This window comes from Balearica regulorum, chromosome 19 (assembly GCF_011004875.1).
Source record: "Balearica regulorum gibbericeps isolate bBalReg1 chromosome 19, bBalReg1.pri, whole genome shotgun sequence".
Classification (NCBI taxonomy): domain Eukaryota; kingdom Metazoa; phylum Chordata; class Aves; order Gruiformes; family Gruidae; genus Balearica; species Balearica regulorum.
Window position 1 is genome coordinate 1,505,440 of NC_046202.1, and position 13,725 is coordinate 1,519,164.

General features: G+C 43.1%; 1 protein-coding gene across 4 annotated transcripts in view; it reads left to right on the forward strand.

Annotated features, from left to right (window-relative positions):
• The window catches only part of NF1 (neurofibromin 1), a 208,931-nt gene that overhangs the window by 98,211 nt on the left and 96,995 nt on the right, over window positions 1-13,725 (forward strand). For 3 of the 4 annotated variants that reach the window (XM_075771462.1, XM_075771458.1, XM_075771460.1), the window contains 4 exons: window positions 868-1,010; window positions 1,824-1,870; window positions 2,693-2,909; window positions 9,432-13,702. The exons of the other annotated variant lie outside the window; for it this stretch is intronic. In XM_075771462.1, the coding sequence (XP_075627577.1) occupies window positions 868-1,010; window positions 1,824-1,870; window positions 2,693-2,909; window positions 9,432-9,574 (550 nt within the window). In that variant the 3' untranslated portion in view covers window positions 9,575-13,702. Of the gene's footprint in view, window positions 1-867; window positions 1,011-1,823; window positions 1,871-2,692; window positions 2,910-9,431; window positions 13,703-13,725 lie in introns of those variants that run through there. 4 annotated transcript variants of the gene reach the window in all.

A 13,725-nucleotide genomic window follows, 5' to 3' on the forward strand; every position in this document is an offset into this window, starting at 1 on the left:
GAGCTCTGCACTGTTGCTAGGGAGCCTGTCTGTACAGCCACCAGCTTCTTCCAAAAGCTTTCAGCATCGTTGCTGCCATCGCTCTGACTAGCGACTTAGCATGGCTTTATCGCTTAATTGATACCGTGGAGATACAAATCATGTTTTAATGTGTTCATGTACCTTTCTATACAAGTCAACATATACTGTCTCTTGAATAACTATTTTCACCCTAGTCAGACTCAGGTTTTTGAATTAGTACCCCAATTGCGTATCAAAACTGATTTAAAGCGTAGTTCAAGATACTCTTTGGATGTATTTCTTCAGGTATCTGTTAAAAGTAGTGTTCGCTGGAGTCAATGTATGTAAGGGAAACCCAACTATCAGAAATTAAGATGAGTAGACTTTTAAAACTGACCTGAGCATGATTTAAAAATAACACTACCCTTTTCTGGTTTTATAAAGTAATGGTCAAAGTACATACAAGTGCTGTGAAGTATTGAAGCCACAATTGTAAGTAACTGGTGTTTGTATTAAAAACCCCATGCATGAGAACTGCAAGAGAGCTCCCACAAGTTTAAAAAGCTGCTTTGAAATTCCAGCACTGACATGTACACAAATCCAGTGAATAATTTTTAGTGGAAAGTAATTAAAATATTTGCAATTTAAAGTGCTAGGTAAATGCTTTAATGGGTTGTATTGTTAGTACAATTTTTTGAAAGTGTTACACATCGTTGGTGTCCTCACTGAACACATAGAGGAATTGTGTTCTACTTCTAAAATCACGGGGATTTTGAAAATCTCACCTTAACTGCTGTTTGCTGAAGTTGGTTGGGAACTGCAGATTCATATAATGAACAAAAAATAAGCCACTTCTCTTTTCTTCAGGCATAATTTATTGGATTCCAAGATCAATACCCTTTTATCGCTGTGCCAGGATCCAAATTTGTTGAATCCAATTCATGGGATTGTTCAGAGTGTTGTCTACCATGAAGAGTCTCCACCCCAATACCAAACTTCTTATCTACAGAGTAAGTATCTTTCCATTTTTTAAAAACCTGCTGTATTTTAAGTTAGACTTACTACTGAAAATGTTTCAGAATTGCAGCCCTAATAGAATAGTCAGACTTGTGTGGCATCTGTCCAACTCGTATATCCTAGTGAAAATAAGAGTTCTCATATTAAAAATCCCTACTGACATGAATATTGAAACTGCTTGCTGCAGTCGTGCACCGGATAGTGAAAGTATTGCACCATCTATGTGAGTAAAAAGAAGTTGAAACTCAGTATTCTGTTTCCACCAACCAGTCTAAAGAAATACAGAACCTGAAGGGTGGTGATAAAGGATGGGTTTTAAGTTAACCTTGTAAGTTAGGAGTTGATTTAATTATTGGTAAATTCCACAGAGTAATGTTTGTTTTTCAGTGCCCAAGCTCACTTTCATGTGACACTTTGAACACTTAAAAAACCTAAATAGTTTTTTTATGGTCCTTAATCAAAAACTTTCCAGGAAGATCCATAAGAAAAACTTAGCTGTTGACATAACTTCTAAAATGAGATGTGTATTCACATGCTAAATTTACCTTTTAAATGATCACCAGGAATTTCTTGTATGACGGTTCTGAGATTTTGAGGTTTTTACAACTTAGGTATTTCATATACAAATTTAAGTGCCTTAATTTTATTATACATGGTTTGGACAAAACTTAGTGTTGCATCTCCAAATCAAAATACTTCATTTCCATGCCTAAGTAAACCCAAGCGATGTACTATGTGTACTTTCTTGTTGTTTTCTGTCGGTTGAGAGCTGTGGTTTTGTGGTAACATTCAATTTGTTGATGTAGGTTTTGGATTTAATGGGTTATGGAGGTTTGCTGGCCCGTTTTCTAAGGTAAGAACAGTACACTATATATAACTGCATGAGTGTTTTGCCTTTGTTTTCTTTATAAAGCCCATTGGTGCTCCGGGAAAGATGCAGATAAATGACAAGGCGTAGAATTTTTCTGAGCAAGTTAGTAATATGCAGCTCACTTCTATAGCTAAAACTCTTCGGGCTTGCATCAGGTATTTTGATAGACCCAGTAAGGCCAAATTGCCAGCGTTGGGTAAAATCAGTGGGGTGTGTAAATACACCTTTTTACTTTTAGATTCACTAAGGGGCCCTGGATGTGCAGCAGCGTTCAGCAAGTCTTTAGTTTATTACGTGTATCTTACAGTGTGAGAGATTAATTGGATAAGAATGATGCCATAGGGTTAAATTTTATCTTACAACAGAACAAATAAATGGAGCACTGACATCTGTGCTGCCATTTGTTCCCTCTGGTCAGCGCAACAAGAACGAGCTGAGTGGAGCAGGCAGCGTCCCGGGTGCGAGGCTTCAGGCGCACAGCGCTGCCGTTCGTAACACGTTCGGTGCGGGCAGCTCTGGCAGTTCACCCCGTGGCCCCTCTTTTCTGACCTCATGCTTCCACGCACTGCTGAAATTACACCTACAAGTGGTCTTTAATGTGTGCATTTAGATTAATCTGGAAAAGACCACTAATCAGATTTTACAGATACATCAAATGCTTTTTAAACTTTCAGGCAAAAGTGGTGTGTGATGTTAGAGTGAGTTCTGGGACAAAGCTCATAATGGCCAAAAAGTAGAAAGAAAAGAATCAATCTCTTCTTTTTTTTCTCTTTTTTTTTTTTTCCCCCCTCCTGTCACCCACAGCAAACACAAATCCCAGACTATGCTGAGCTCATAGTGAAGTTTCTTGATGCCTTGATTGACACGTATTTGCCTGGAATCGATGAGGAAACCAGTGAAGAATCTCTCCTGACACCCACATCTCCGTACCCTCCCGCAGTGCAGAGCCAGCTCAGCATTACTGCTAACCTTAACCTTTCCAATTCCATGACCTCGCTTGCGACTTCCCAGCACTCCCCAGGTCAGTACCTGTTCTGGTACTACATAGGTACTACATAGGTAAGGGAAATGTATTGAATTCACTGCTTTTGTAGGCAAACGCTCGGCCTCGCTTTCTCTTTGGATGTGTTTATGCATCAAACTGCATTGCATTCTTGAGTCAAATGAATATTAAGCTGTTTACTGAGCCGTTACACTGGTATTTCAGATGTTGGATTTTGTCCAGCACAAAAGCTGTCTTCCAAGTCGTTATACGTGAAGGAAATAGCACGAAGCGCATCAGAACGAATAACAGCTGCATCTTAATATGGAACATATGCAGCAGCGGGGCCTTGAAAATTCATAAATATAAATACATAATCATGATATTTTGCAAGGAGAATAATACCAGCCCGGGCACTACAAGGTAGCACGTATTAGGAAAAATAACCCAGAACTGTGCTGTGGAAGAGTCTGTCTGGGCTGACTCAGTTTCACTGGACTGTATGATTTAAGGTCAGTGCTCATCTAGGCAGCGTCATACGGAGGTTGTACTCTGCCTTGAAGAAAAAAAGTGTTTGTGTAGATACGTCTGGAATACTGGGTCAGTTCAGACTATTGTATTGCCAGAAATATGCTGTTGATAACACGAAGGCGTTCAAGAAAAGAACAGTCATCAAAGGCAGTAAATGGATAAAAACACTAAATTCCTTCTGGCTTGGGGAGAAGGGAACTGCAGGGAAATGCAGAGGTTAAATTTAACAGCATAGATTTTCAGAGTGAAAAATGAAAAAAGGGTAAAAATTATTCAGTATGGCAGATGCATAAGCTAGAGGAAATTAAATATAGGAAGAAAGTGGAATTCATGTCAAGTCTGCATGAAGACTCTTCCTGAAGTAATTCTGGATTAGTGTCTCGTATATTGAGGGAATTCTTTACTCTTTGTCATAAAAACGATACTGTGTGATATTTCTTAAATGATGATTTAACTACTGCAGTTCTGAACACTGAAGTTAATCAGCCTTCTATTTCTGCTTTGTTTGTACCTTGACAGAAGGATAGAAACCACTTGTGTTTAGGTATAACATTTACAGAGGTGTGGTGGTGTTTTTCACTCCTCATGCTCACTGGTTTCTGCTAACCCTGGAATAAGCTCAGCTTAGCTGTACTTGGCTCTAGTCAAGAAATCTGGTCTTCCAGATGATCAGTTTGCTCACAGATGCTGTGCATGGTTTTTGTTCAATATGATAATCTGGGAATAGTGATTTCTTTTTTTTTATTTCATGCAGTGAAAAGTGATTACAACTTGCTTTTTTTCCAGTGTGATAAGCCAACTTAAATTGTTCAAATTTGGGGGGGGATCACCTTCTTGATATACTGATGCTGTGTTCTAGAAGTATATTTTAAGATGCCTGTCAGTCTAAATAGACTCACACCAGGATTTGCTTTCCCGTTTCCTGCTAGTTCAAGATGATTTATTACATTAAATAATGTTGGCCCAAGTGTGCGAACCATGTTTTTCACAGTTGTTACCCCTCTCTCTGCTACTTCATTAATAGCACTTTTAGCCCAAAAGCTGTTGCCGTTGTTTCCTTGGTCTGTGTTCCTGCCCAGAACAAGCAAAGGAGCGTTGGCCTGAAAGGGACTCACTGGCTGTGTCCTGGAACCCCATTTGATTTGAGTAGTTAGAACAGGTTAAAGTTGAGTTTGAAGAAGTTTTCAGGCTGCTGTTGTACTTAACAAATGTCCACTATATGTTGTTATAGTACAGCCACTGTATTATATTGTCATGCAGTTCTTCCTGTATATAGAAATATTTCTGTATAAAAACTCCTAAAAGACTGCAGGTGCAGGTAGCAACCAAGATTATGGAAAAGGAAAGTGGCTCGATAGAAACTTTCTTATTAATATACAGCTAAGAATTATCTGTGATATTAGAACAGGGAGAAGGATAAAATTACAGGGGAAAGAAAATTAGACCTTGCTGTCAGTGTGAAAGTGAGTGCATTATGGGCAGCATCTTTCCATTTAGAACGTAGCATTGGTGGCGACTCCAACAGTCCTTTTTACAAGGATGATGTGATGATGCAGGATTAGGCGCTCTACTAGCAAAAAAAAAAAAAAAAAGCATTTTTCTATGTAAATGTCTGTCTTCCTTACACCTCGCTTTCTATTCCTTCTTCCTTTGTTAGCTAAGAGGAAGGAATTAATCAGCTCGTCAAAAATTTCTTTCAAGTGTTCTGCAGACAGATGGCTTGTATCGAACGCTGGAGAACCCCCCATCTCCACAAATGGCGTTAGGAACTAGCGAACTTGTTCAGGAGACCAGTGAGTTGTAATAATGCATTTGTGACACTCTGTGCGTGGTTTGCTTGGAAATCAAATTTTAGAAGACCGGTACGAAGGCCAGGAGATTACTAATGGTTCCATCTTTGTGTGACCAGACTGGAGGCATCTTTATAAACAGTCAGCCTTTGTAGGTGTTGCCAGCCGGTGTGAAACAGCCCTAAGTGATTACTACTTTATGAAGGCCTTGTGCCTAATGTTTAATCTGAGTAGTATTTTCCCATCATCTCTTACTATTTATTAGTGTCTTGCCTATTTCCTTGAGCATTCTCGCTTCATTCTAGCAATTTGAATACAAAGACTTGCGGCTTGATCGGGAATCTCCAGCTTTCTCAAACTGGACCAGGTCAGATCACGGAGCTTTTCATTTGGCTCCTTCATCCCACGTTTATTACATTGCTCCACTTTAATTAAAGTACAATTTCACTAGTTTAAACTGGTATGTCAACCAATGCAACTTTGCATAAAGCATGCTTTGCTTTTTAACCTGTTTAATTGTATTAAAGATTTAATTAGTCTTCTGGCACTTCATAGAGCTGCATAGCTGCATACATGAATTTTGCGTTCTCATAGCTGTGCCTAGAGCTCTGCGATGGCGCTGGCATTGCTGTACTCGTTTACACTGTAGAGACAAGGGTGAGGGAGTGAGCAGTGCAAGACCTAATATCTGCCAAGACAAAAGTCAGTGGTGAAAGAATTGCAGAATATGAAGGCGAGTCACAAGATTTATTGAAACAGCAAGGCAACTATGGGACTAATAAGGGATGCAGATCTATCATCCACTTACTCTGATTTGAGAACTACTGAACAAGAAAATCAAGTATTTAGCAGCACTGAGTTACTTCATCACACTGAGCTAAAGAAACAGTTTCAGCCAAGTGAGTTTATTGTTACGGTCACAAATACATTAAGTTGCAGATACATGAAATTCTTTTCTTGCATCTGGAAACAAATCGATGAGATCATTGTTTATAAATGTTTTGTCTGTCATCATCTCTTCTCCTTTCCTTTCCTCTTGTCATGGACATTACTTACTTACGTTTTTTCTTTCATTCTGTGTCTGCGAAGCTTTTCTGCCTTGCTCTAAATCTGCAGTTTTCGTGCAGCTTCCTCATTAAGGTACACTCTACTTTCATCATATTTGCACGAAATGCTGCTTGATCTGCTTTGGGCTTGTAGCATGAGGAGTGGTTTACTGACCCTTTTGACACAGGAATGGCTTCAGTGTAAGTGCTAAGCTGTTGCTTTTCTGGTGTGATGCTAATAATATCTGACGATAGAGCGGGCAAAGAAAGTCAATCACATCCTTAAGAATAAGATAAATTTGCTGAGAGAGAAGTGGATGCTTGGTATGTGAAATTACTCTGCTGCAGGTGTTAAGCTGAAATGAAGAACTATTTCATGTGGGCTCTTTAGATTCACAAGACGTCAGCTTTAACGTCAATTACACACCACCGGAAAACAGGCACGAGCCCCTTGGACTAAATGGCAGCAGAGAGCAGCTCAGTAAAACGGGTACCCAACACCGTTTGATTTCTGCTTCTGTACGGAGAAATAAGAAATAGCTGCAGAAGAGATTTTTTTGCTCACACTCGTGGGTTGCTTCCTATTCTCATCGTAGTTTGTGGGTTTTGTACGCTCACGCCCACACAAGGAGAGGAAGGATGATGCAGCCTGCAGCCACCTTCTGGTTGGAGTTTTGAAATTGTCCCTATACGTGTGTGAAATGTGGAGAGCATTCTTTATTGCTAATGCCAATGAGAATCAATTTCTTACGGGACTGAGACCTAACTGTGGGAGATGTCATTTATAGTAACAGGATTTTGTTCTAACCCTTTTATTTACTGTCAGACATCCTAATTTTTGTGGCCGATTGTACTTTTAGCCTCTTGCATAAAACACCCTTCCAGCTATTCATTCCGATGCTGCACACGTACTCTAAGTGTTGAGAGTGTTGTTAAACACACGTCAAATGTACTCGTTTTGTTGCAGAAATAATGTGACAGCTACACCAAGATATTGCTACAGGAATGATTAACTCATAGTAGCATCAGCATAAAAGTAATAATTGATTAGAAGCATGTCTGCATTAAACAGAAGTCTCAGCTTTTTATACCTTCAGCTACTGTGTCCAAAGCCGGTTGAGTAACAGCGCATAACCCAGGGCTTTCATGTGCTGCCATTGTGTCAGCATGGCGTTTACGCTAAAGCAGCTCATTTTTGAGGTTTGTTTGATGTGATTCTTTTAGCAAAACACGGGAGTTACCTTGTCCTGCAGAGAACATCCAGAGCTTCTCAGAAAAGATTATGCACTTGGGTGTAAAGCCTGTCTGGTTTCGTCCTCATCTTGCACTCCGTAAGCCGCCTCCTGCCTTTGGCGGAGCTGAACTCGGGCAATAGCAGTTCTCGTAAGGATTTCCAGGCTCGCCCGTTCGGGGTGTGTTTCCTGTGAACACCCTGCTTAGAAAACTGCTTCTTTAGTTGTCTGTGTTAAAAGTTAATTGTTGATTTCTTTTTTTCACCCCACTCTCATTTTGCCAGTGTTTAAATCATTGTAATTGGTGTCTGCATGTTGGCATTTAACTCTTCAGGTGAATGAATACCTGCATCAGCTCTACTTCTGCTCTATGCAAAATAAACCAGCTTAAGCCTTTCCTGCCTCCTGGCAGCGAGGCAGAGTCCTCCAAACGTTGATTTGTACATCACGTATTTTTACTGATCTTTATTTGTGAGCCAAGATTCAGTGTTGAGGGGAATTTTAGGTACTTGAATACACACGGATCTACTCTGGTAGCAAGAATCAGCCTCTGCCGTTGCAGCGGAATTCTGCGAGTTCAGGAATGAATCGTCCTCGCTCTGCCGTTCCCCTGTTCAGTAGCAGTTGTTGATTTTTGGCTGGAAGGAGCCCACAGATTCAACAGTCTGTCAGTCCTGCCTCCTCGAGAATGCAAAAGCCAGAAGACACTCGAGTCAAAACTCTTCTGATTTGCTCCGTCTTCTCAAAGGCAGAGTCAGAAAGGGCCTTGTGGCCTGGAAGGCTTTTGTTGTGTTTTCAGTGGGTACAGGGACTGGTACGAATGCTTTGTGGGTGGAGGGGAACCCTTCACCTGCGTGTGAGTGTTTACGGATGCTATTTCCCATATTAAATGAAAGTCCTGTTTCTGTTTGAAGAGCTGGCTAGGTGAACTCCGAGAGCGGCTCATACCTGTCTGTTCTCACGCGGTTGTAGGAAAGTACCGTAGATTGAAACAGACCGGCCGGCGCCCATAGGTCGGAGTATTTTGTCTTTTGTTGTTGGAGACAGATTGTCGTCAAATTCAATCTGCAGCCGGGGGGGGGGAGATTATTTGAACGAGTCCTGTTGAAATGTGCTGAGCTGTGCGTAGGTGAGCGCGTAGATCGGGGTGAGCAGGCATCGCACCTCAGCACGCGGAGGTGTTTTATCTGGTCAAAGTCTGGGCTCTCCCTGAACACGGGGCCGCACGTCTGGTCCTGAAGAAAGTGTTTTTCATGCCACTGTGCTGTGATAAAATCACTGTCTCAGATTTGTCATTTGTGAGACGTCCTGGACAGTGAGATTGTATTATGTTGGGCTAAAATCGCGTACCGGCCTGGCTGGGGTGGAGTTCATTTTCTTCGTGGCGGCTGGCTTGGGGCTGCGGGTAGGGTTGTGAGCAACACAGCGCCAGCTCTGAGCCGGGGCTGAGCCCGCTCTGATCCACGCTCGGCCCCGGGAATGGCGATGAGTGGGGGACGGGGCGTGCGGGGGGGCGACCGGGACCGGCTGGGCGCCGATCGACCCGTGAGCGGTTGCATCGTGTGTTTTGGTTTGCTTTTTTTGTTCTTTTCTTCTTCCACTGATCCCTCACTAGACAGGCGGCTTTTAATCTCCGTCCCAGGTTTTCTTGCTTTTTTACTCTTCCTCGCCTCTCTGCCCCGCAGGGGATGGGAGGGAAGGGGTGAGCGGCTGCGGGGTGCTCCCGCCTCCCGGGCTGAGCTGCCGCGGGGCCTTGGGGGATCCGGCAGGCCCCGCCCCCCCGCGCCATTCGCGCCATTCGCGCCACGCGCCCCGGCCGCTGGCCCCGCCCCGCCCCTCGCGCCCCGCCCCTCGCGCCCCGCCCCGGGGAGGCCGGAGCCGCGTTGCCGGAGGGCGCCCCCTGGCGGCCTTTCCCCGCGCATCGGCGCCCCGCGGGGTTTAACGCGCGTTCTCTGCCCGCAGGGATCGACAAGGAGAACGTGGAGCTCTCGCCCACCGCCGGACACGCCAACAGCGGGAGGATGCGCCACGGCTCCGCCAGCCAAGTGCAAAAGCAGCGAAGTGCTGGCAGTTTCAAACGTCACAGCATCAAAAAGATTGTGTGACTCTTTCTTTATAATTTCTTTTTTTCTTTTTTTTTTTTGGTCCTCCCCCCCCCCCCCCCCCCCCCCGAAAGTGACTGACACGCGTGGGCCTCTCGCAAAGGGCCCTCCGCCGGTTGTGATGCTGCACTTAATTTTTAAAGTTCCCATCCTGTCAGCCGTGTTGCCAGATGATCAACTCTTGAAACGTTGCCTGAATGTTAATGCCTTCATTTCTTTTCTCCCGTCTTTGGTTTAAGCCAGTGTTTCAGAACCGCTCACGTAGATCCTGACGGACTTTGTAGCCGAAGGAGGTGTGGAGCTCTTCAACGCTGCAGAGCGTCCCGTGTCCAGGCACGAAAGCCATTCCCGCAGACCGCTCTGCCCTGCTGCTGCTCCCGGCCTCCTTGGCTTCTCCTCCAAAGGAAAGTGTTCGCCCTTAATCCTGTTTGCGCACTTCTCAAGGTAGTGGCTTCATGAGCCGGGGGAAGTTACTCTAATCCTGGTTTTAATTCAAACCCATAAGATTTTTAGCTGTGGACTTTTTTTTACCGTACTTAAAAGAAACTTATGATAGCCGCAGTTCAATGACCTTAACCAGAAGTGGTGGATTAGGTTAAATTTCTAGTAATTAGCAATAAATTTGAGAGGACAAGGAGGCTGCACGAGTCTCTTTCATTCCCCAGACCATAGCTTCACATACTTGGACTGTATATGGACCAGACTGGACAAACTGGCTTTTTTCCAAAGCAATTTTTTTTTTTTTTTTTGCTGTACTTTAACTGCACTAAAAAGGGTTGTATAGTGGAAAGAAAATTATCGAGAACTGACTATTACGCTGTCATTGTAGCAGTGTTGAAGATTTATTGCTTCTCTCTTCCATTTAGTGTATACTTTAGTTTTGCCCTTCCCAGCAATCTGCACCTTGAAGAGACTCCTGGCAGAATAACCATTGGGGTACGGAGGGGAAAAGTTAACGACTTCACCTCCAGCTCTGGGAGATGGTGTTTGGCAAAGCTGCTTTTGTGCTGCCCGAGCAGTGATACAAAAACCGTGACGTTTGCTTAAGGTACATGAATTTAAAAATAACTGACACGGTGTCGAGTCCCGGTTACGTTTGAATGTTCGCGGTGCAGTCCCTGGCATCAGTACAGACGTTTGCCGTCAAACCCGTCTTGCAGAACTTTCAAGGGATTTTAGTTTGCAAGGGCTCGTCCCTGGGGGTCACACAAATCTGAACCTGCTGCCACTGGGAAAGACTTGTCAGCTCCAGTCGTGTATCGGCGGTGGACGCCCGAGAACGTGCTGCTGTGGTGAGGACGTGCGAGGGGGCTGAAAAACGTGCAGAGCGTTTGACCTGGGAAAGCCGGGGAAAAGGGCCTCGCGCTCATCTGGGGCTCAGGATCCCTCCTGCTGAGGAACAGCTGACCTTCCCGGGTTCAGATCCCTGCTCTTTGTTAGACATTAACCATCTGTAAGTGGCTTTAAAGGGAAAAAAGTATATCCACTATATAAAATAAAATCCTCTAGTGCGATTTTGTTAGTGGCTTTCAGTAAATCAAACTCCACAGCTAAATTATTAGAGAATGGTACAATTAAGCGTTCCGATTTTATTGATATAGCACATAATTCACATGTATCCACGCAGTAACAATGTAACATTTATGTAAATAAAAATACCTTTATTGTATTGATTCATAAAATAACAATTTAATTTCTTTAATTTGTTTACAGTCCTGGAAAAACTATGAACACAAACTTAATATGCAAATAGCTTGCCAAAACACGAGGAAAACAGAGAATTAGCAGTTTTGAAATAGAGGCGTTGGAAAATACAAAGACTTGTGCAATTAACCAAATTTTTTTACTCTTGGTCGCTTGGGAGCTGCAATAGAAATACGGTTACTGAGCGATACTGAATTCTGAAAGGGATTGTGAGGCCAGAACGGAATGTAGGAATAGAGCAGTGACTTGTGCCACGTCCTCAGCTGCGATGCCTGTAAAACCAGGAGTCACCGATTTAAAAATCGTTTCATCTCATATATCCCATTGCGAAGGGCCGCCTGCAGCAGCGCTGCCAGTTTGCGCTTGGCTGTTCTGAATCAAGCTAATTCCAGCCCTTTCCGTTCTGTGAAGAGGATGAATTGTAGAAGCCTGAGGATTTGTGGGCAGGAGGTAAAAAGAATCTCCTGTAAAGGTAATTTGCTGTTAGAAAAAATCGAGCTTTCAGTTGTTTCTCCTATGAGCAGAAGCAGAAATAGTAATTCCAGATGAATAACCAAATCAGTTTTGTTTGGACTGGGTGCATTTGAGAACAACTCTTTCGATATTTTGCATTGCCTATATAAAAAAATAGTGTCCCTAAACTAGAATTAATGCATTCTTTGAAAGACATATAATGTGAAACCAAAAAGGACAGTGATTACAATTACCTTTCATGTGAGAACTAGAACTACTCCAGGCGCTCAGTCCCAGCTGAAAAAAAAATGGTATCTTCATAAAGTCAGCAAAATTTAATTTATTCTGTTTCCTGGCAGGAGGGGGAGTCACTTAATGTTTTCACCGCCTGGTCCAGTGGGAGGCCCTGAACTGCCTTAGAGCAGGGGTGTCAAACACGTTAGGGGGTGGGGGCTGAATCTGGGGGTGATGACAGTCGATGGCCAAGGCTTCATTCGGGATCACAGGCGCCCCGATACACGGGGGAGTTATCTCCCAGGGCCGGTAGTTGGGAAGCTTGTGCTTAGGTCAAGCAGGGGAAACATGGCCTCTCTTTAACGATTACACTTTGGTTAGTAATTAGTTGTTCAGTGCCTTACTGTCACGTTCGTCACAGCCTGCTCCCTGTAGTGGCCATTGCTGTTACTTTGCCTGTTTTCTTTCTCACATCCTCCTCTATTTGTTCTCCTGTTTGGAGTATTCTCCATCCTGGCCCAAGTCTCTCCTCTGAGCACCGCTCTGTTCCCAGCCCGCGTCCCTTCCCTCCTCACCCCGTTGCTCCGTTTATGCTCATAGCGATGGGCAGGTGGTTGCTGGTGACGGTGTGGCCTTGAAGCCTGATCTAACGAGCGGGAGAGAGATCTAAGGGTTCCCACCTTCGAGTCGCTGTGTCAGGCAGCCTGCAGACTACCGGGCAGCCACTGCCGCGTGGGCTGCTGCAGCCCTGGCGTCTGCATACTTGGAAATGAAAACTTAGATTCAGAAAAAGCCGGTTTTAACATGTGGACCACATACCTACATCATGGGGACTGTATGTTTGACACCCCTGTTTTAGAACACGTTACCCATTACGCACTAACTACAGTTAAGTACTGTAAAGGTGATTAACATTTCGTTTGTGTTTGTATTTTCCCTGACTTAAAGATAATTCAGTAGTACTTGAGTAGTGCATAACCTACCTGTTAATTATGCCAATGTTTCTGCTTCAATGTGCATGAGGTTTCCAAGAACAGGAAACGTTTCCAGTAAGTATTGTGGACCGAGCACCCGGGAGCGTTCCAGTGCTCTGTTCCTAACTGGGTTGTAGGTTTTAGGGCTTTTTCTGTTTCATTCTGAGGTTATTTTTTTTCAAATGTTATGAAGCACGTCTTATTGTTATGCAACAAACTTACCACAGAAAGTCACTTTTAGTGTTGGTCCCACAATTTTTTTTTAATGCAGTATATTCACCTGTAAATAGTTTTTGTGTAAAATTTGACAGAAAAGTATATTTACTACACTGTAAATACATGTGACAATATATTGTATTATTTTGCTTTTTTTGTAAAGCAGTTAGTTGCTGTATATGTATAACATATAAATTTGATTATTCTAGTGTTAGTAACTGTTAACTACTACTACTCCTTCCTGCTGTTGCGTTATGTCATTTAAAAAAATGCTGTGTACTATAAACTTACACTGTGTATGATATCTTACTATTTCCATTTGGGCCTCAACTTTGAAAATGTTTCCTTGATCCACAATCCTGTTCATATTGTAAGCAAGTGTGCGACAGCTGGCAAGAGCCCTGCTGATTGAAACGCAGTTGATAACTGTAGGTGAAAATGGTAGAAATCTGGTTTCAGGTAATTGTTGTTCGCCCCATTTTCCCCTCATGTATGTACTTTCCCTTTTTTTTTTTTTTTTTTTTTGAAGTAAAATGTAAATTCAACCTGCTTCAAGTTGTTTGAAGGTCATTC